This window comes from Microtus ochrogaster, unplaced genomic scaffold (assembly GCF_000317375.1).
Source record: "Microtus ochrogaster isolate Prairie Vole_2 unplaced genomic scaffold, MicOch1.0 UNK69, whole genome shotgun sequence".
NCBI lineage: Eukaryota > Metazoa > Chordata > Mammalia > Rodentia > Cricetidae > Microtus > Microtus ochrogaster.
This window is the reverse complement of record NW_004949167.1, coordinates 972,503-996,569: the sequence shown is the minus strand read 5'-3', so window position 1 is coordinate 996,569 and position 24,067 is coordinate 972,503. Positions and strand designations below refer to the sequence as shown.

At 47.3% G+C, this 24,067-nt stretch overlaps 1 protein-coding gene across 2 annotated transcripts in view; it reads right to left on the bottom strand.

Moving 5' to 3' along the window:
• The window catches only part of Eri3 (ERI1 exoribonuclease family member 3), a 134,507-nt gene that overhangs the window by 66,202 nt on the left and 44,238 nt on the right, over window positions 1-24,067 (bottom strand). For both annotated transcript variants that reach the window (XM_005370039.3, XM_026777486.1), the window contains exon 7: window positions 268-340. In XM_005370039.3, the coding sequence (XP_005370096.1) occupies window positions 268-340 (73 nt within the window). The remainder of the gene's footprint in view (window positions 1-267; window positions 341-24,067) is intronic.

Here is a 24,067-nt window from a genome sequence, read left to right as displayed (position 1 = left end):
CAGCTCAGCCCAGAGATTCAGAAAGAAAAAAAAATTCTCTAACTGGGACTTCTATGTTGTTTGGAAGACACAAATCGGACTCCATCTACTAGTAGTTGACATTTAAGCAGCTCCCCATCCCCAGAAATATCAACATTTCAGTGCATTATTACCCAGGGAAGAGAAAAAACGGATACTGAGAAAATAAAGAAAAGGAAAGACACAAGAGTTGGGGGTGGGGGGGAAGTACAGGAGAACCAGCGGCTCTGGGTGAAGCTCAGATGGTACCTTTTTCAGATTAATCCACTGCTTGAAGTAATCCGCCACGGGCAGGCCTAAATAATGGCACTGGCCTGGGAGCCTACAAAAAAAGAGGAGAAAACAAGTTGGAAACACACATGTCACAAGTGCAGAGTCTTAAGTTACAAAGCAAAAAACAAAACAAAACAAAGTCTACAGAACAAAGAAAGCACAGGGTCAACACATCAGCAGGGTCTCCAGCTGAGGAAGATATCCCACCTCCAGCACCATGGATACTGGGCTCAGGGGCATTCCTCAGAACAAAATGTGAGTTTTCAGATATTACACAGAGTAGCATCAGCTGCTACTACTTCCTAATTTGTTAAATTCTATTTTTAACACGTTAAGGACTTTTAAAAAAAGATTTATTTATTTATTTATTATGTATACAGTGTTCTGCCTGCATGTATGCCTGCAGGCCAGAAGAGGCATCAGATCTCATTACAGATGGTTGTGAGCCACCATGTGGTTGCTGGGAATTGAACTCAGGACCTCTGAAAGGGCAATCAGTGCTCTTAACCTCTGAGCCATTTTTCTAGCCTCACGTTAAGGACTTTATGTACATTTTCCCTCAAAGTGATCCTACGAGGTAGGTACTGTAGTCTAATGTGGTCTTCCTGCTGCTGCTCTAGAGCTGTCTGTTTTAGATTTATTATTTTATATGCATGAGTGTTTTTGCTCAGACATATGTCTGTACATCACGTGCCTGGCGGCAAAGGTCAGAAGAGGATGTCAGATCTCCTGGAACTGGAGCTACAGATGATTGTGAATACCATATGAATGCTGGGAATTTAACCTGGGTCCTCTGCGAGAACAGTAAGTGCTCTTAACCATTGAGACACTTCTCTAGCCCGTTTGATTGTTTGCTTCAGGATAGGATCTCACTCTATAGTCCTAGCTGGCCTAGAACTCACAATGTAGACAAGGCTAGCTTCAAATTGGGAGATCTACCTGCTTCTGCTCAGTGCTGGGATTAAAGGCATACACCACCACACCCAGCTCCTTTTTTTTTTTTTAAATAGGGTCCCATGTAGCCCTCCTGACTCCAGCTCCCAAATACTAGAATTAGAAACCTGTGCCACTACACTTTTAGGCAGTGTTGGGGTCAAACCCAGGGTGTCAGGCATGCTAGGTAAGTACTCTAACAATTGGACTACGTTCCCAGTCCTCCAAAAGAGGAGCAAATAAACAGCCTTCCCTTTTTAAAAACTGGTATCTCAGGTGTGTATCACTAACAGAAAACTGACTAACACAGGGCTCAAGAAGGGAAAATGAGTCTTCAGAAATTATGCCACAAAACAAAAACAAAACAAAAACCGGGTATGGTGTCACACGCCTTTAATCCCAGCACTTTGGAGTCAGAGGCAGGCAGATCTTTGCGAGTTCAAGACCAGTCTGGTCTACATAGTTAGTTCTAGGACAGCCAAGGCTACATAATGGAGAGACCCTGTCTTAAAAGAAAAGAAATTACAGAGAAAAAGACTTCCACATCTTCATCTACTGTAATCAGACTAGTGACGACCCTAATTGTCATCACAGTGCCTTTATCCAGTAACTGATGAAAAGAGATGCAGAGATCCACAGACAAGCACTGGGCTGGGCTCTGGGAGTCCTGAAGAAAGAGAGGAGGGATTGTTTGAGCCAGGGGAGTCAAGGTTATAACAGAGGAACCCACAGTAACAGCTGACCTGAGCTCATGTGAGCACATGGACTCTGACCAACAGTTAGGGAGACTGCAGAGATCAACCTAAGCACTCTGCATGTGTGTGACACTTGTGTAGCTTGATCTGTTTGTAAGACTCCTCACAGTGAGAATAGGACCTGTCCCTTGCACTTAGCTGTCTTTTGGGAACCTGTTCCCCATGCTGGGTTACCTTGCCTAGCCTTTACACAGGGAGAGGAGCTCAGTCCTGCCTCAACTTGATGTGCCATGCTATGTTCAATTCATGGGAAGCCTGCCCTTTCTGAATGGAGATGGTTGGGGAGGGGAAAAGATGAGAGTTGGGGGTAGGGAATGGGAGGAGGGAGAGGAAATTGTGGACGGTATGCAAAATAAAGGAAAAAATGTTAACTAAACAAAAAAAGAGAGAGAGAAAAGACTTGCACACCTTCTTCCCAGAACCTTCCTAAGATCCAAGAGCTCAGATAGCTTTCCACCTGCTATCCTGCTCCAGGCCACAGGCCTTGGGTTTCTGCACGGTTCCTAAGAGACAATGCTTTATGAGTCAAGACTCTCTCGACTCATTGCCCCTTCTCATGACATCAGGAACCTGAGGTCACATATGTCCTTTTGATGCCACTTCCTATCACTTGTGGTTAGCCTAAATTCTTGAAGCATGCATTCCTTTTCTGTAATACATAAAGCTGATATTTTTGTTTGTTCTGTCTTTCAAGACAGGGTTTCTCTCTGTAACAGCTCAGGCTGCCTTGGAATTTGCTTTGCAGAACACAGAGATCTACCTGCCTCTGATTCCCGAGTGCTGGGACTAAAGGTGTGCACTACCACGTCTGGCCACAGAGCTGATTTTTTAGCTTAAAATCAAATTATTAGTGTCAAATGTTAGAGTGACCAAATAAGATGAGACGTGAGAAAACCCAATGGACTTCATAACCTGGAGGCCCTGTGAACCTAGTGAGCAGTGTTAACAGCAGTGGGCCAGGCAAGGAAGAGTAGAGGGAAGAACCTCTGAGAGACAAGGCGATGGAGAACACAAGTACAGGCGCCTTTTCTTAGGAACTGTGGCTAGAGAATCTAGTTGAAACAAGTTTACCTCAGGAAGTTGAAGGGAAATCTAACCTTCCTTTCATCACCATTCAAATATTTGACAGATACTAATAGGAAGTTAATCTCAGGAAGTTAAACTAAGATGCATTACGTCTTTCTTTTGAGATAGGGTCTTTCTACACAGCCCTGTCTGTCCTGGAACTCTTTCTATAGACCAGGCTGGCTTTGAACTCAGAGAGATCACCTCTGCCTCCCGAGTGCTGGAATTAAAAGCGCATGTCATCACACCTGGCACTGACTTTCTGGAGTGGCAGGTTTCTTTCAAAGGCAGGTGGCACAGCAACATTATCTGTAACTAGCTAGCTTTCTGGAGGAGAATTTCTGGCTGATGAAGGGGTATCCAGAAGTGGTATGCCCACATAGGGCCAGGGACCAAGGACATGAAGCCATTAAGCAAGGCTTCTAAGGGTAAGGAGTGGCCTGAGCAGCTAGAACGGAATTTCCTGAGAAGCAAACTGCAATTGGACTGTTTAAATCGCATCATTTGCTTCTTTTTCTTTGATGTTCCTTATCCTTTGTGTCCTAGAAAATGATTGCTAAGCTCACTGTTTCAGAAAAATTACATTGAGGTCTATTGTGGAGAGGCCTCAAAACAAGGAGGAACACAGGGACCTAACCAGAAAAGGGCAGGCAGCCCCAAGAGATTCCCTTTTCTGTGGGATTTTTTAAAAAGATTACTTATTATTATTTTAAGATTATTATTTTTAGGAGCACTCCAGAGGCAGAGGCAGGCGGATCTCTGTGAGTTCGAGACCAGCCTGGTCTACAAGAGCTAGTTCCAGGACAGGCTCCAAAAACCACAGAGAAACCCTGTCTCGAAAAACCAAAAAATAAAAAAATAAAAAGATTATTATTTTTAGGGGCTGGAGAGATGGCTCAATGGTTAAGAGCATTGCCTGCTGCTCTTCCAGAGGACCTGAATTCAACTCCAGCAACCACATGGTGGCTCACAACCATCTGTAATGAGGTCTGGTGCCCTCTTCTGGCCTTCAGGCATACACGCAGAAAGAATATTGTATACATAATAAGTAAATATTTAAAAAAAAGATTATTATTTTTAAAGATTTATTACATATACAGTATTCTGTCTGCATGTGTACATGCACCCCAGAAAAGGGCACCAAATCTCATTATAGATGGTTGTAAGCCATCATGTGGTTACTGGGAATTGAACTCAGGACCTCTGGAAGAAGAGTCAGTGCTCTTAACTGCTGAGCCATATCTCAAGTCCCCTTGCTGAGGGATTTCAATGGTACATGACAACTATAGACAACACCTCCAGGTAGGAAGGGTCTAGATCAGTGGGATCCTGCCTGCTCCTCTCCACAGGAGCTACAGTGAGAACAGACCAGAAAGAAAGATCATCTAAACAGTCATTCATATCTGAACATGGGTTTTAATTGCTGTAAAGAGACACCATGACCATGGCAACTCTTACAAAGGAAAACACTTAATTCTTTACAGTTTCAGAGATTCAGTCCATTATCATCATGGCAGGGTGCATGGCAGGCTCTGGTTGGGAGTCCTAATGGTGTAGGACACTGGATCAAACTGGGGTCAAGGGAGTCGGATCAAGCGTGGCCTCTCCAGGACAGTCTCTCCCCTCCTGGGACCCTCCAAGGCTCTGTTGAGGAGCAGATATAGGGGTGTCCTGGAGCCTAGCTCCCTGTGTGATTTATATAGGAGCTCATAATGGCACCGACTGGTAGTAAATAATCAGATATGAAATTTTATCATTTAATTAACCAAAAAAATAAATGATCAAGGGCCCTGGGAAGAAGGAAGCCTGGTCACCCCCACGTTAGCTGCTACTGTGGACATGGAGTGGATCATTACTGGATCTGTTCTCATTCACCTCATAGGTGTAACCCTCATTGACCCTGCATCATTGACAGGCAAGCTGAGGTCTGGAGAGGGCAAGATAGCCTGGAGTTCCTCAGGAGCCACTCAGCAGCCTGGGGTAGGATCCTGTGAACTCCAAATCCAAGACTCAGTCCTTCTACTCTGGCTGATTCCATTTTCCAGCTCAGGATCAACTCATGCATCCTCCCCGTGAATGCCTCTTGGACTGCTATGGTCATGAAGCCACTTGGAGGGACCCTCAGATGAGGGTTGTTTGGAGCAGTGAATGGCATATAGGGTGTAGCAGACAAGGTGCTGCAGAAGTGGCTCAGAGTCCTACACCTTTCAGGCAACAGGAAGCCAAATGAGATACTGGGTGGTATCCTGAGCATAGGAAACCTCAAAGCCTGCCTCTACAGTGACATGTTTCCTCCAACAAGGCCATACCCACTCATTCCAACAAAGCTACACCTCCTAACAGGGCCACCCCCCTATGAGATTATGGGGCCAACTACATTCAAACTCCCACAGACCAGCAGCAATCCTTAGTGCCTCTCTGTACTCTATATCTGACTGAAGTATGAAGGGGGAACTCCATGCATGAATTTGCAGATCTAAGGAGAAGAGTAGGGTTGCTAGTGCTCCTCTGAATATTCCAGTCCTGTGATTCCCAGCATAAACAATACAAATATAGTAGGGCCCAGACTCTCAACTTCATGAAAGATAGAATCAAGAGCTAGAACCTGAACTTCCAGGTGTCTCATGGGACAATAGCTAGACATCCCAGCACAGTGAGCACAAGGCGGGTTAGAGTGGTCACCATTCCCTACACAAACGAGGAAACAGATTCAGTGAAGAAAAAGAATTTGTTCAATCATGTAACAAGTCAAGAATAGAACTAGAAATGAACTCTAAGGCTTCTGAATATATGGGTGCCAACTGCACATATTCTCCTAGAGACTTTGACTCATCTCTGAGAAGGCAAAGCTTGGAACCTTGTAGAGGTGGGTAGGATGGTAGTTACTGCTCAAGGTCCTATCTTCATTCAACATTCTAGGAGCCTAAAGTCAGTAGGGAGCAGTAGATAATATATGGTTCCATTAATCTGGCAAAGAAAAGGGCAAAGACTCTGGACACAAAGGGTCCAAATGCTCAGTTTCTACCAGATATTGATCCCAAGAAAAAGAGCCACTGGCAGTGGGCCCTGAACTAGCCTGCGGGCATAAATGTGCAGGCAAGTTTATGGTGCCCAGGTCTCCATGCAGCTGGATTCACTGGGCACAAAGCTCCCCAACTGCCCAAACATCATCTGGTCATGCTTATTACTGTTGCCCAATGAAATTTTATGCACCGAGTCCACAGGTGTGATTTCCCCTTCTTTATGAGGGGTCGGAATGACATCACTGATGGCCAATAGAAAAGACCCAATTATGTCCAGGCCATAAAAAGGAATGGGACTTTTTTTCTCCACCAAATCAAAACTTCCTTCAGTTTCATGAATACAAGGGGCCCCTTTTAAGGACACCATCCACCCCCCACACGTGCACACCAGTCCTGCCTGTGGGCTCTAAAGCAAGGTACATGATCACTCTTCAAATGCTGTGGGCCTAGAGCCAGAAAGGGCCCATACCTTGGCATTTACCATGTGGTCTTGCTCTTATCAAGTCACCAGAACAGAACCTCAAACCCTATCCTCAGATGTCTGCCAGACTCCTCACTTGTCTAGCTTCCTGCTGACACTTTTAAACAACAAAACAAGAGCTTCTGCTTAGAAAGAAGAGAACATGGGAGGATAAAACCGTAAGACAATGTCTCTCCCCACAGACAGACAACAAAGCAAAGGGAGCCCCACCTTCCCCAACCCAGCCTTCATTCAGGCCTACCACCTGCAACTGAGCCTTTCTGGCTTGGCCCAGACAGCCTTGATAGCAAACAGGTGTGGTGAGCTTGGCGCCAGTCAAAGCAGGGGAGTAGCTCATTAAGGGAGCCCCCACACTCCACCCCTTGCTAATGGGTATGACCAAGGTGGAACCATTGTTAAGCAGGCTTCAGCTTTGAAGATTTGGTGAATGGAGCTTGGGGGAGTGCACCAAGGTTTGAGTTGAGGAGACCACAGAGGTCTGACAGATAGACTGCAGGCAGATTCCAAAAGGCAGGTCCAGCAAGAGAGCAGACACCTGTGCTGGAAGAAGCCGTGGACATTATTCCTGAAAGGTTTTGCTCCCTTCAAATTTTAACCAATAAACCCATCTTGGGAGTCTGACTTTTTAGCGGACTCAAGACTTTAGAGAGGAGGGGCCAGCAGGCTGGAGTCATTATATACTCCTTCCGCCTCACAGGAAATGCCATGGTACCTGGATCTCAGAATGGCATGGATTATCAGTCCTGATGACCAACAGCACCGAAATGTGTAGACATCACTCATCTCTAGAAACCATTGTGTTCCTGTGACATGTAGAGAAGGAATGTCTCAGTCATCAGTGGACCATGAAGGGAAGAGGACCAACTTTGTAAAGGAGTGGGTCAAGAGAAGTCAGAGCAAAGACCCTGCAAAGGGGCACCTCTGAGGTACATGCAGCTTTCTCATCTGCCCATTCCAATACAAACACTCTCAGTGCTGTCACCAGCTGTCCTACATTTCAGAACTGCCACAATTCTCTATGTGACTACTCTGCTAGTGAAGAGAGACTGAGCCCCAGGAACGACCCCCAACCCCTGGAGCCCTGTCTAGTGTACCACCTAGTCAGAGTGCCACAGCCTACATGATGTAAGTCTGCATCCAGCATATGCCAGCCACACTAACCTGAGCAGCACTTAGCTGGGGACATGGCTCTTTGTCTCTCCTGCTTCCATTCCCCACCCAGAGGAGATAAACAGAGCTCGAGTGATGAACAGCCCGCCTTTCACGATCACTTTTCCTCAAGTTGAGGAGAGTGGCTAGTGATGGATGGGCTGGAATTTGGTTATCAGGAAGGGCTGTCAGCCAGAGGTACCTATCTCCTCCCCCACTACGCAGGGCATCATTACATTGTGGCATAGAGGTAAAATATGACCAAGGGGAGGGAAGGAAGAAAGAGGAGAAGGCTGGGCTTACAGACGGAGCAAATTGAGCAACAATGAGAGCAGGCATGAGGCTGGAACGTTAGTTATCTGCCTGTGACACCTTTTATCTCTGCACAAATTGGTCCTTCCTCCCCCACTGCATCCTCTTATACAAACAGAAGCAGACACAATGTGTCACCACTGCAATAGCACAGCAATTTAACCCGAATTAGTAAGGGGGTCAAGCTAGGAAATAGGGGTTTCTCATTTCAACAGGTTTCCTTGTCTCAACTCTGAACCACCACATCGTAGGGAGGAGAGTGAAGAAAAAGCAGACTCATAATTGAATTCACTCACTTGGTCACTGCTGATGTATAAAAAATTAATGCTCAAGCCTCCTACTTATCAAAGCTAGTTATTCTCCATCTCACTTGTGTGATATGCCATGTCAAAAGACATGGCCTGCTCTAACCAGGCCACCACTCAGGGCTAGGAATCAGCAAGAACAGGGAATAAGGAAAAGATACCCTAGCCAGGAACTGAGGGCTAGACGTCTACAGGACAGGCTGCAGGAGAGTGCTGGATGTGGAAAGAGTGGCAACTGTAGGATTACAGGTGCTGACCACATCAAAAGCAGTCTTTGACAGCTCAAGAACAGACTTATGAGCATACCTCTAGTCCCAGCATTTGGGAAGCAGAGGCAGGTAGATCTCTGAGTTCAAGGTCAACCTAATCTACTGAGCAAGTTCCAGGAGAGCCAGGGTTATACAGAGAAATCTTGTCTTGAAAAACAACCAACCAAACCAAACAACACAACAAAAGAATACATTTATGTCTACAGACGCCCCATCCCCCTCCAAAGAAACATTCTTGGTCTACCCTCCAACAGAAGACATCAGTATGTTTACGAGTAACCCCTCTCCAACAGACAGACCGGTCTGTGTGTCTGGGATGGCTGCACCACTGACATGGACAAGACTTGAGGAGGCAAGAAAGGAGCCTGGCCTATTCCTCATGACCTCCACCATGGAGGGACCTGGAGCTCGAAAGACTCTCAATAGGCAGGCAGTGCACCACACCACCACACCTCACCCCAATCCTGCTCTAGGGCTCTGTTGCACTAATCTGTACTCGACCAAGTGGTCACTGTCCTTGAGTAAAGGACATCACCTCCATTCCTCCTAAGCTAAGAGAACTAAAGGAGCCAGTCAAGGGAGACAGATTTTGAAACCAGGGGCTCAGAGGAGAGTTTTGGAAAGAAGGCAGCAGACATCAAACCTGCAGTTTGGAGATGCTTCTTTGCCAGATGAAGCGAGGTAAGGAAAGATACTAGAAAAGTGATCTGGGGATAAATGGCAAAGGCAAGGCTCCAGAATCACTCAATAGCTTCAGAAATGGACTGAGGGGAGGAGTTATGGAGGAGGAAGCCAGGGACTCCTCTCTCAAGTTTAAAGACGAAGCATACAAATACCAGGTACAAAAGTCAAGGGCCCATTCCAGACATAAAGTAGGAGAACCTTAACCGACCCCACCACAGCTTTATGAGCACTGCTGAGCCCCAGGATGCTCAGATCAGAAGCTACTCAAACTTGGTTCCTCTATTCAGTGGCTTCCAGGTCCACCTGGAAGATAACCACAGCATAAACATAGTAGTCTGGAAGCAACTACTGAGGAAGGCCCCCGTGTTCCTGACGATGGAGGGCAATACCCTGTAGCACTTACAGTCTCAGTTTAATCCCCTGTTCAACAAGCATGTGCACTGTCCCTCCACTGTTCTCTGCCAGCCCAGAGCCCTGGGAGGATGCACTGCTGACTTATCGGCCCACTTTCCTCCACACTTACACTTGCTCCTATCCTCTGGGATATCTGCAGGTTACAATTCCAACCACAGGCTTCAGAAAGATGATACACTTGCGAGTGCCTGCAAAGGGTCAGGAGAGAGTACTGTCTGAAATACCAGCATGACAGCTGGCTCCCTGTCTGTCTCCTCTTCCCCAGCCCCCTCCCCAAACTTGTCATGGTACAAGAAGTCTATAAGCAGCCCATCAGATTTAAATATCAGTGTGCGTGAAGCAGCAGCAAGAGCGAGAGAGCAGGAAGCAGACAGTGAGAGCCTCTGTCGCCACTGCTGTCAGGGAACACTAATGAATTTCACCACCGGCAGCCATGCTTCAGCTGGAGGGTGGGGGCGAGGTGGAGGGTAGGGAGTTTTCTTGGGAGAACTCTGTCAGTACTAAAACATCTTTTCCTGAGCCTTGTTAATATATGTTACCGAGGAACTGAGCACTATGGCCCAACCAAGACTTCAAGGGGAGGGGAGACTGGGGCAAATCCTGATGTTTTCTAAAACAGGAAGGGGCATACTAAGTGTGAGGCTGGAGGGAGCCAGCCAAGCCCCATTAGATGGGTGACCTCTGGGCTGCTTCCCACCATGATTTAACAACATCCCACAGGCTTATCTCGGAGGCCTTGGCTGTTCAGTTAGGGGGAAAAGGAAAGGAAGGGCCCAGGCAGCAAAAAGGTGGCCTGGTCAACTTACTGCCCATCCTACCTCACAGAACAGTAGCTAACTCCACAAAGAGGCCCAGAGGAACATGTTAGACACCATCCCTCTGGACCTGAGGAAGATGGGTGAAAAGACTCCGCACCTGTTATAGAGGCAGCTACTTCCCACAGATGTCAGGAGACAGAGCAGGTTGTGATTGCTCTTGAGACTGTCCCAAGATCCTAAACAACAGATCCATGACTTAAACCCAGGTCTATTTGTTGCCTCCTGTGTATCCTCTACTGCCAGACCCTGCCCTTCTCATTCCTTCCCACTGGTGTACACGCCTCTCTGGCATGGCAGAGTCCACAGCTGCCGTATAGCACTAGGCTGGGCTCTAGGCCAGGGTGAACCCAGGCAGGAAGAGAAAGCTGTGGGACCGAGCCAGGCCATCACCTGGGAGTTGCCACAGCTCAGAGGGCATGGATGCAGCAGAAGTCTTCCCTTGGGTGCCCTCTGCACAACTCTGATCAACAGTGTCTGATCTGGCAGCAACCTGCTGTGCAGGGGGCAGATGACATTTAATTTCCTCTTGGTTTCCCTACAGTACAGACGAAAGGCCGTCACCTGCGTCTGGGTCTGGCAGCACAGCTGGAACTGTTCCCAGACATGCTGCTAGGGCGAGTTCCCAAACAGAACCAGAATGCAGGCGGGTGCACTGGGATGCCCCTCAGGCCAGGCTGCTAGTCCTCCCAGGGAAAGCAAACCTCAAATCTCTAGAGTCAAACCATTGCTTAAAGATGCTAAAGGAACTATGTGCAGATTATTTCCCATTCCTGGCTTCTTATTAAAAAGATAAATTTATTATTGCATGTGTACGAGTGTTGGGCCTACATATATGTATGTACACCACATGTATGCAGTGCCTGAGGGGGCCAGAAAGAAGCCTAGGATACTCTTAGACTGGAGTTATAAATGGTTGTGAGCCACCATGTGGGTGCTAGGAACTGAACCCCAGTCCTCTAGAAGAGGACCTAGTGCTCTTAATCACTGAGCCATCTCTCCAGCAGCTAGTGCTCTTAACCAACAAGACATTTCTCCAGTCCCAATAATTTATATTTTTTTATGGGTATGGGTGTTTTGCTTGCATATATGTCAGATACCCTAGGACTGGAATTACAGAAGGCTGTGAACCACCGAGTGGATGCTGGGAATCAAAACTGAATCCTCTGGAAGAGTGGCAGTGCTCTTAACTGCTGAGCCATCTCTCCCCGTTCTTTCAGCTCCTAGTTTTACAGCCCACCTACTGACCACCTCTACTCCCATTTCTCCCCTCAGAACCCATAGGAAGTGCATAAGTGTCATAAACACCCTGTGGAAAAGTGTAACACACACCTCTCCAGTGCTACAAATGCCCCGAAATCCTATCACTTGTACCTTCCAGTGCCTGTCTAGGCAAACAATAAGATAAACACCTCTCAGTGTCTGTCCCATGGCACAATGCTCACTTGTGTGGGAAGTGCTGGAGCTACTACCAAGACCTTACCATACAGAGTATCAGGGAATAAGGTAGAGAAAGGAGGCTGAGCACCAGACTGGCTAGTGTCTTGGCTGATGGCCTGTCTTATTTTTGGCTCCCTAGTAGTTTATGCTGTCTCCCAGATAGCCCACATATCCTAGTCTAGTCTCCACCTAGCCTGTGGCTATCTTGACCCTATGCTTGGACTATGTTTGTATGGCCTACAATGCCCCCTAGAGGCTCTGAAGAGAGACATCCTCCTGGTACATAGGGTCTGGGATATAGTCCAGCCTCTGCTCCATATAAATGCACAAGAACACAGCTGTTGTCTTTAACCTCTGGCTGGTCCCCTGCCCTGATTCCAGCTCTCCTAATTTTTTTCAAGAACTGCAAGCACTCAGCCTGCACAGAGCACTCCTCCCGGCACAACAGCACTGGAACAAGCTTGGGGAGTTTGACACTGTGTTCTAGAAGCTCTAGGCCTAAGGGTTTCAAGAGAGAGAAATCAGGCTACCTTATGGAGTAGGGAAGAACAGAGCTTCTCACTGTGTTTGCTGTATTCTTTACAGGGTTTTCAGTCTACTTTGCCCTGTTGTTCTGATCACACGGTGCTCCCCACAGTCCCCAGCACACTACTTCCTAGGCCTAGAATAGATTTCAATGGGCTAATTTCAGGCCACTGCTGCCTGCCTGTGCCTTCAGGGTGTGCACACTTAACACCTTCCATGGCAGTTTCCTACAGTATTCTTAGGGGAGAAGCACTACAGTGGAAGGAATTGACATTTACAGTAAAGTCCTGGTGGATATGGCTGACACATGCCACTCTTGAATCAACACATGGGGTACACTGCTACTATGATCAATCATCTAAAACTGACATCCAAAAACCTAAACAGATGGCATTTGGCCAATCTCTGAGCCAAATGCAGCATATTACAACATGAAATTCCACTTCCTAGATGTTTCCAAATTCTGTATGTGGGAACATGGGGACATAGAATAATCTCATCCCTGTCAAGTGTTTGTCCTATGGTCAGCCAGCCTAGAAAGGAGTCACATGTACCACAGTTCTGGACCCAGGACCGGAAATGAGTGAAGGTTCTTGGGGGTCGATTACCAAGCACACTATCTAAAATTCCTCCAGCCAATTTTGCAAGGGCTATAGAGGGAAGCAAGGGATGGTGTCCTTCTGGCTAAAGCCACTTGTTAACAGGCCTTGGATTCCTTTATCTCTAGGGAAAGGAAGGTAGCACTGAGCACTGCCCCCTCCCATGCCTCCCAGCAGGGCCAGGGAGGACAGCCATTAGTGTGTACCTCAGCAGACAATGGGGAGGAGAAGTCTCCAGAGCAAAGGACAACTGCAGCAATTAGAATGCAGGGAGGTTCAGAAGCTATTTAACTGGGTAACCCCTGAGGTCACTGCATCTGACTCCCATCCCTGGATAAATATTGTATGAGAGGGGAGGGGGGCGAGCAAGGGAGCCGAGGCATAGCAGCTCCTCCTTCCCCTCCTTTCCCACCCGATGTGCTGCCTCCAGCCACACACAACAGGAACATTATTTACAGCCCTGACAGTCAGAGCAATCACTCTGCTAACCAAGAGGGAATGGACAAAGTCGACTTACCAAAAATTGACTATGGCAATTGAAGAAGAAACCAGGGTGGTTGGGGGAAGGGAGCTGAACTAACACAGACACAAGGTTTCCCTTGTCCTCTGGGTCCTGCTGGAGCAGGTACTGCCACCCTTAAACCCTCAAGTATGGCAGTTGAAGCAGGTCTTGACTACCAGAGTGAATCAGAGAAATGGGGCATCCTTCCACCTCTCATCACTATCTGCGTGCCCTCGGCAAAGGTGGAGCCCTGTCTACCTGCCCAAAGGAATCCAGACCAGCCACAAACCACCTGCAGACCCAGCTGGCCCTTAGCTGACCTGATAGGCAAAGGCCAAGAACATGGAAGTAGGATACTGCAGACAGAGGCAGGCTTGGGGGGGGGGGGGGCGACACGACAGGAGAGCCTGAGAGCAGGCTGTGCTCGGCCCCCTTTGCCACTCCTGCAGTCCTGCTCTAATGCACCCTGACATGCCTCTGAAGACAGAGAGCTGTTTGCAGTCAGCACCGTGATTTGTTAGTAATTATTTCCATGGTGTCACATTGCTGTCACTCTGTTAACAAAGAGACAGGCTGCCTCGGGCTGCCTGCAAGAAAGAATCGCAGAGAAAAAGGCCTGTCAGGCTCTCGGGATTCTCTGGGCTGGCTTTCTTCCCCAAACCAACATCTTCGCAGGCTTTGGAAGAATCAGTTTTACAGAACATCAAGTCTGAGTTGTGTTACCCTTTAGCCAGGGACACTGAGAATTTATCCAACCCACTCACAGCTGCCCTTCCCAAACCTCTACAAAGCTAAGCCCCTCTATAAAGCACAGGCCACCATGCCAACTGAAACACAAGGCTCCCTGGCCTCCAACTCCCAAACTCCATACTCCTTGACTCTTCCACCTGGCAGCTGGGTCTGTCCTTTGCAGGTGCTCTTAAAAGCCTTACAAAACAAACCTCATTCTGACCAGACCAACACAGCTACCCTTTTAGCATGGGAGGGGGGTAGGGAAAAACAGGATGGCTGAGAATCTTCCCTTTACAAATCCACTGATTGCATTTAAGAGCAAAGCTGTTTAGGAGCCACACCCTTCTAGCCTCCATAAGCCAGAACCTCTGAGGAGCAACTGCAAGCAGACCTGTCTTTCCCTGGCCTGGATCTGCTCAGAGTCTGCAAGGGAGAACTGATGGTTTGTGTGAGTACAGAGTAATGTCTCCATTACCCTGGTTGGGAATTAGAGGACAGATTGGCAAGCACTCACAAAACAGAGGTCACCCACCTTTACAGGCACGGAAAGCTGGAGATTAATTCTCTCCTCTTACAGAGGAGATCAAGCTTCAGGACAGGGGAAGGGAAGCTCCAATACTGAGAAACTCAATGCCATGCAATGGTAGCAGAGGTGGTGGCGGCAGCTAACGCCACCTCTAGCATCATGAACAGAAGACAGCCACAAACCCTGAGAAGCCCTGTTAAAGGCACTGCCACAAAGATCCTGCAGAACCCCACTAGACAGAGGAACCTGGACAGGACCAAAAATGTTTGAGAAGTTCTCATGTTTTGTTTACTGCTGTGCCCTCAATTCCTGAAACAGTTCAGGGCACAACCGTGGGTACCTAACACTCATCTGCCGAAAGAAGAAATAAATGAGCCAGAATGACTTAATGCTTCTTCCATGGGCCTAGGGCCAGTGTCTCCCTAACCTTCACCTCAGACAGGAAGAGACCAGATGGTTTCCAGAATAGAGAAGGAAGGCCGCAAGGTTAAAGGACTGGAAATAGTTTTTGAAGGATGAGAGGAGTTGAAGCAAGTTGATAGGCAGAGGTATTTCTATATTAAAATGAACATTCATGTACTCATTCAGCAAACATAAGCTAAATACCCAAAGAAGGTAGATATTCCAACAAAAGGAAAAGTGCAGTAATGCAAAACAATGAAATATAAACAACAAAAAGGCCAAATGAATTAAACTATCACTACATTGTACAAAATAAATCAAACACAGAAGAGTACATTTCGTATGACTTAATTTCTATGAGGGTCAATAACAGGTGAAGCTAACCATGAGTAATCTAAGTCACTATGATCCTTACAGGCAGGGGTAGGCATGACTGACTGAGATGATGAAAACAGTCTTGATTAGGATGATGACACAGGTGTATATTTGTGTGCAAACTTACTATGACAGAAATGACACATGCTTATATTTACATACTCTACTATACCTACTTTATGCCTTGATTTGGGGATGGGGAATACCAGGGACTGAACCTAGGTTTTCAGGCATGCTAAGTGAGCAATCTGTCATTGAATCACATATCCAGAACTCTTTCTACTCTTTATTTTGACATGAGGTCTCACAAGGTTGCCCAGGTTGGTCTTGAACTGCTCTACAGCCCACCCAGGTAAGCTTTGACCTGCTGATTTCCTTACTTACTTCCTCCAGAGTGGCTGGGATTATAGGCCTGGGCCACAAGGCCTATAGGCTCATATCATGTTTGTTTATTTAAGACCAAAAACAAAACAGAAGTTGATAGTCAAGAGTCACAAAAATAATAGGCGAAGCCTTAGAAAAGAAACACTGGTTTTAAAATATCTCACACAAAAGAAAATACTAATTTTGGGGGCGGGAGCACCAGTAGTTTCTTCTTAGGAGACGAGCCCCTCCAGCCTTCATTCTGACAGAGAATACACACACCTGTGGAAATGTCAAGACCTCAAGAAGATTAAAAATATTCCACACACAGAGAAACAGGGCCCAAGTCTCAGTCTAGGGGTGGTAGCTGGGAGGGAGGTTGTAATCCATGTCAGGTGAGTTCAAGGAGGACAGACGGAAGATCACATGCCCCAGCCATGTCCCAGATAGCTCCGAGGCCTCCAAAGCACCCTATCTGTCAGACTCTGCTACTGAGAATAAAGCCAGACTTTGAGTCTGAGCTGGAGCCACAGACATAGGACCCAATTTGTCTTCCTGACAATCCAGGCATAGAGACTAGCTGAAATAGTCCAACTCTGGGATAAGAGGAAGGTCTCAGAGGGTCCAAGCCTGTTGCCAGAAAAGGAGGGACAAAGACACACACACAGATGGTCCTTGGGAGCTGTACAGATCAAGTCCTAGGGCTAGAATTTGGGTAGCAACACTAGCTTCTAGACCACTTTTAAATGGTAAAGGACCATTCACTCACCAATTCTGCGGCAGGCAATGAGGCCGCTATTGCTTTTAACATCTCACTGCCTGATGACTATTAAGTTATCTTTAACCAGTTTTAACTGGGCAAAACTATTCTGAGGTTCCTATAATAACTTCAGCGATTTAAACCCTCTGAGCCTTCCCAGGGGTGAGAATATGAAGCTGTCACCCTAGCCAGAAGTACCATGAAAGAGCAGCAGAGGCTCTGTCTACCAGACAGCACTTTCTCCTCTAGGGCCCCTCCAACCATGAACTCCGTCCAAGGCAGACTTCCCAATGAAAGCACCAAGGGAAGGTGGTGTGGTAAGAGGCCCGCTAACCTGCAGTTCTAGGACATCCTGAAGAGTGCAAAGGGAGCAAAGACTAGGAACCACGAGCAGCCCTGGCTACATTTCAGAAATGGATAATCCCTTTAATGCTGGTTCTAGGCCCAGACCTAAAGGAGGGGCATTCAGAAGTTTCTGAGTAGGCTAGCTCCGGGGGTGTCTGTGTTCACACACTGGGGGAGGGGGAGTACTCCTTACTCCTCCAAGCCTAAGAACTCTCAGCCCAAGGAGCTGTCAGGCTAACGAGGCTACCCCACCACCACTCCATCTGAGCGTGGCAGGCTGCACCGCACGACTGGCTTCAGGTGGCTCTTCTTTAATTAATGGCATCCCAGGCTCTGCAGGGAGCTTCACCCCACAATGAATGGCCCTCTCTCATTAGAGGCGAGCCTGCCATGATGTATTCAGGGTGAGGGCCAGGATTCATTTCCCTGTCTGTGGGTTGGGGATGGGAGGGAGGAAGAGGCACCAAGGAGATTTATATCGAGTGACTTGGATTAGCTGCAGCTGAAACATGACCCCATCAACTCAAGCTGCCTTCTTGGGCCTAACCCAACGCACCTCTGATGACGAGAGTGCTCTAGGAAACTGAAAGGAGGGCAGAAGGTCTGGGTGCCATTCTCTCTGAGCTTAGACTCCAACTCGAAGGTCCAGAATTCCTATACAACCTCTGAGACACCCTCTCCCCTGCCCCCACACATCTCATGTGTTCGGAAGCCTGTGCTGACTCGGAACAATCTTTCCCATCAAGAGCCCTGTCATGACTGGGAGGTTGATCCACTAGCTCCCTATGGTGGAGCCTCTACCCTACGGCTTTCAGCTGGCTCTTCTGACTCCTGGAGTAAGCAACACTCGTATCCCTTACTTCAGAAAAGGGGCCTACAACATGGCTTACCCCTTAACTGTTGTCTGGAGAGGACCCAGGCATATTGTACCACAGAGCATCTCAGACATCAGACCAGGTCAATTAGAAAAAGGCAGGCATGAATTTGTCACAAAAACATGCCACAGCTGCCACTTCACTACGGTGATCCAATGGGCTGAATCCCATTTCCAGTGTGGGAAGATCTTAGGCAATTCTGTCCTCTGCAAACATCTATCTTTACCTGCTGATTCAACTTACTGGCCCAGCAACTCTCTTCTTCCTTCCACCTCTCCCTGGTACCATCTTACAGGATCACAGAAGACTGAGTGGGGGAACTGGGCCTCCCAGGCAAAAGACAAAAAAACTGGGTTTTGAGATGTTCCTGTTTACAGGATTGTCACACACTTAAAAAGAAGCCCACACTGTACTCTGCTTGTTACTTAACTGGTAGGATCTAGAAGCAAGGTGGATTGAAGCTACACAACACACCGATCTGTCCACTAAACTCGACTTTCAATTTTGCTTGTGCATGGGGAAACAGCACACTTCAGAATTCATGTTCTTTCCACGGATATGCCCTCAGAATAGCAAGTCACTAAGAGTTCTAGAAGGTATGCCTTCATATGCACCTGTGAGCTAATCCAAAGGCTGTTTTGCAGGCCTGCTGTAACCCTAGGAGACCCAGGGCAGGTGTCCATCATCTGCACATACACTCAGTGACCGTCAGCCATGCTTCTCCCTGATCCATAAAGCATTCATATACCCTTGCTTCCCTACTCAGAAAGAGATGTAACTCAGTTCCGCTTTGCTAAGCCCTATTTGGCAATGTGTCTAAACACATGCAAACTTAATTAGTTCAGGAGGGGAGCCCAAGTGCTTGCAGTGACAGATAAAAGTAACAGGGAAAGAGACAAGTCAAGACTGGCAGGGTGTTCTTACTCTAGCCAATTCCCCCAGCAGGCTGCTAATCAAAGGTGATACAGCTCAGTGCTGGGGACTAACTGGCACTCTCATGGATGAGGGGCATGATGAGATGCCATGTGTGCTTCCAAATATAAACATAAAAAATGTGGTGTCCACAATGATATTGGCTGCAGACCAGGACTTAGGTGTAGTGGCACACACCTGCAATTCTAGTACTTGAGAGGCTGAGTCAGGAGGACAGTGAGTTCAAGACCAGCTTGGGCAACAACAGTGAGACTCTGTCTCAAACTAAAAGCAACACAACAAAACAAACAAAGCACAGATCTGAGGATTTATTTATTTGTGGCCTTGCAAGAAAGCTCTCTGGCAGCACCAAATCATCCCCTCCACATCTGTTGGCCAACCATGCCCCAATACCAAAATGAACATAAGAGTCTACATCTCCAATACCAGGCAAGATAACAGCTCAGGCTCTGACCCTCAGAGCAAACAAAGGACAAGGAAGATAGATGTCCTACCTGATCATACAGTGTGGATCATGAAAATGAGGACTGCAACAGATGGTCAACAGCCATGGTTCAACACATGGTTCTAGAGCCAGAAGCTTAGGTTCGAATCCCTGCTCTGTCAACAAACAGGTTGTGTCTTTGACAGATTAACTATCTCGCTGAGCCTCAGTTTCTCAACGTATTTTTAAATATTTTTTTAAAAAAGTGTTACAAAAAGAAATATTTCAGGATTGTAAGATAACTAAACAAATAAAAGGCTCTTGTTGTCGTGCCTTACTGAGTTTGGTTTCCAGGATCCACAGGAAGGAGAGAACTAACTCCCACAAGTGTCCTCCTCTGACTTTCTGGCTCCATGGCAGTGGATACACACCCACACAAAAACAAATGTAACTTTAAAAAATAACTTAACTGATAGAACTGTGGTTAGGGAGTTAAATATGTAAGCAGTACAAAGAACATTGGTACACAGTAAATGCTTCATAAACAAAGTTTGTGTTTTCTCTTTACTTTTAACTTTTTAAAGGGCCCCAGCCTGCAGTTTCAGAGGCACAAACCTCTCAGATAGAGCACTTCACATTGTGCCCAGGAACAAGCTCCTTCTCCTCGGCACAGCACCAACCCCACATCTAGCACTCTTCCAGAGCAGAAATTCTGCAGGACCATTCAGCTATCCTTCATTCAACAAACTACTGGGCTAGGTGGCAGAGTTCAGTGATCAACTGTGTGCTTAGCATATGTGAGGTCTTGAGTACAGTCCCCTGTACCACCACCTCCAAAAAATCCCAAAAATTTACCAAACTACTATTACACATCAAGTTTTGTCTGAGGATTATAAGTGTTTACAATCTATGAAACAGACAAGTAGAGACAGCTGCAATAAAATGCCATGAAGGAATCAGTAAACAGTAAAAAGTAAGTAAACATGAAAGTGGGAGGGTGCAGAGCCTTGAAGGTCCCAGCAGTGCAGCTTGACTTTGAGGGTAAGGGTGCCTTGGTAGGATGAAGCAGAGGTGTGACTTCACTGGAGTCAGATCCTAGAACAAACCACTTGGAGGAGCCTCTGGAAGTGTGGTCAACAGGAGACTAACTGGTTGAGGTAAGGCAAAGGGTGGTTCTCAGGTTTCTGACCTGATGAGCTACATCAAGGCAGCTGAGAGATGGTCACCAGGCGTTCAGGGAGGGCTTGTGGGGAGGAAGGCACAGACAGAGTTCTGGGCCTGTGGAGGGAGAAAAGCTATCTGGGTATAAGGCTTGGATTCAAGGGGCTGATGGAGCAGATCTCTCATCTCCAGGAGGATTATGCTGGTTCCCAATTCTCTTGTAAAAAAGACTGGAGAGCTCAGTGCACAAACAGGTGAAGCTCTAGCAAAAGGCAAGATTACTCCGATGAGAGCAAGAATGAAGGAAAATGCAAGATAGGACAGGGATCAAAACAGCACCAATATTAGAAACACCAACACTGGTGGAACACACCTTTAATCCCAGTCCTCTCCTGGCAGGGCACAGAAGCAGGGACAATTTTGTGAGTTCAAGACCAGCCAGTCTACAAAGTAAGTTTGTGGACAACCAGGGGCACACAGAGAGACCCTGTCTCAAGAACAAAAGCACCAAGCTTAGGAAAAACCTAAAAGAGTAAACTGCAAAAGCGACTAAGGAGAAGCCCACGGCTAGCACCTTAGGAGAACTACTAGCCCACTGAGTCACTTCACTGCAGGTACCAGCAGTCTTGCTCTTCAACTTGACTGCAGCCCAGTGCACACTCTCCACACCAGCAGTGAGCAGCGAACAGTGAACAAGGTCCCTTCACTCTCCAGACTTTCTTAGCCCTTAGGTGCTCTAGGTCCACCTCTGCAGAGTACAGGCACAGGGCACATACAGCATGGACATCCCAGAAGTCATAAGGAGAAACAAAGAACATTCAGTGCCAGCTCTGCATTTAGATGTAGTGGGAGTGGGAGACCTTCCTACACTAAAGGTGAGCTGACTATGAAGGTCCTCTGAACCAACCACAAGCAGGCCCCAGCCCCTCCCGTACTCAGGATAGTGCTCGATTACCCAAAATGGGCCTTCCTGCAAATTGCACTGAGGCCTGTGCCTCCCTCTTGCCAGCTTTGCCTCCAGTCTTGCTCCCTCGTTTGACCCTCTTCTTAGATCAAAATCCCACCTAGGAAGCCACTGGTCTACTTCTCAAACACATTTTATTCAGCTGGTAAGCCTGGAGCTTCAGGCCACAGGGTAGAGCTCAAGTTCTTCAAATGGCTGGTCATGCAGGTCTCACTCCTCAGCATCCATAAACCTTACCTGTTTACCACCCCAAGGTTGGACACTCCCCAACTGGTTAAGCAAAGGAACAAGAAACCCCTTGGGGTTTCTTTAAGGAACAACAGGTAAAATGAGGAGAGGTCAGTTGCGAGGGGCGGGGAGTTAAACTAAACCCTATTAAGTATCTTTTCTATAAAACATATAGAAGAAAATTTAAGCCAGGTGGTAGTGGTACATGCCTTTAATAACAGCACTCTGGGAGGCAGAGGCAAGTGGATCTCTGAGATCGAGGCCAGCCTGGTCTACAGAGTGAGTTCTAGGACAGCCAGAGAAACCCTGTCTCAAAATACCAAAATAATAATAATAAAATAAAATAAAGTAGAGAAGAAAATGAAACCCACACTCACTACCTAAAACTCACCATATTGGTAGCTGTGGCTACAGCCTCAAGCTCACCATAACAGTAGCTGTGGCTACAGCCTCAAGCCCCACAAACCCAGACCATCGTCCAACTCTGAAGAAAGATGGACATGAAACAATTTTGTCAGGACGAGAGCAGATTTCTTTGCTCCGGTGGGATTTCTACGGCCACTTCAGTTCCCATTTCTCAGTGCTGCACTAATCAGACCTCTCCCAACAATGGTAATGTGAAGTAGCTTTGGGGGCTGGAAGAACAACAGCAAGAAGGAGGAGCCGTGGCTTCCCGAAACGAGAGTTGTGAAATGAAAACACTGGCTGAATTCTTTAGACTTAGTTAAATCTGGATGTCAAAATACCAAGCCAGCCACATACTAACAAGTTATGAGTGTCAATTTCACAGAGCCTTGTCAGGCTCAGCAGCAGCCTTTCCAGGCGCACAGTACAGGGCTCTGCTGAGAGCCGCTGACAGCCCTACCAAGGCTCCAGAACACCAATAAGCAGTGCGCAGTCACGCCGCACTGCTTACCTTTTCTCTCTGGCCGCTTTTATTTTGTTACACATTTAATTAAGAGCTTTCCTAGCAGTTATGCGGAGTCCAGCTTCTAAAGGCAGTCACAAGGCCCTCCTCCCCCACCCAGCAGCTGCTGCCTCTGGCACACCCTTCTTCAGAGCCCTGACTTACCCACCAAACTCAGGTAAATGAAACGGTGAGGTCTTGGGACTCCTTTTGGTTTGGCTGACTCTTTACCTCTGTGAGCCCTAAGGTGTTCTGCTTCGCTTTGTTTGTTTCCTGTGTTTATAAAAGGGAGACATCGCCTCCTACCAGAGACAGTGGTTAGGACCAAATGATATATACACTTGGATTCTGCAACCCAATCCAGATATCATTTCTCATTAAGACACAGAATGACAGTGCAGCACAGGGCCCAAGGACTGGACTGTGCTACAGACCAGAAGAGGCTGCACTAAGGAAAACACCTTCTGAAACCTGCCTCTCCATCTCATGGAGCAACTCCAAACTGAGGAGGCCCAGCAACATGGTCTCTAGTCCCATGTACATCAAGTAGTCTGTATGCATGCTTGTGTACACCATTCACAAGAGACAGCAGCAGATTCAGAAGTACCAGTACTGGGAGGATGACGATACCAGAGAGGAAAACACTGGAAGAGTAGGAGTCCTGCCTGGAGAGGCTACCTAGAGGAACTGGGCCCTGGACCAGGTCAAAGCATCTTCCATGTGAACCCTAGAATCTGGGGTATCAGCCTGAGCCTGTCCCATCTGAATAGTTTCTCCTGGGCTGCAGAGCCTCCACATAAGACTGTCTAGGCTTCAAATCAACATATACAAATGAGAACAGCTTTCCTAGGCTGGGGTGTAGCTCAGTTGGTAGAGTGTTTGCCTAGCATGCACAAAGTCCTGGGTTCAGTAGCCAGCACCACAAATAACAGGTATGGTGGAACACTCCTATAATCCCAGAACTTGAAAAGCAGAGGCAAGACAATCAGTAATTATCCTATGTAGTGAGTTCAAGGCCAGCTGGGTTAGTTGTATACAAGATCTTATCTCAAAAATCAAGGCCCTCTCAAGGCCTCCTCAATCAACGCGTCTGACTCACCTCTACCTCCAGACTTCAGACCCACTCTGTATAATTTGCCTGTCCTGTGAGAGGACAGAGACTCTCTGGAGCAAACCTAGAGGTGTGTAGCTAGTATCTCTACACAGCCAGAAGGGTGGAACACTCAAGTGCTGTGTGCCCATGTGCTTTGGAGATTATTCTTCCTGATTCCCTCACAAGTCTAAGGTCCAAAAGCAGGCTTGGCACCCACCCGGGGGCCTGAGCTCATCTTAATAACCAGGGTCTACAAGCACACAAGGGACCCTGGTGAGAATGTGTTATTTGATTTGGCAGTAAGAGTCGCTAAGTCACTATACCTCACTCCTACCAACAACCCCCCCCCTACTGCTCCCCTTCCGAAATGAGAGAGAGAGAGAGAGAGAGAGAGAGAGAGAGAGAGAGAGAGAGAGA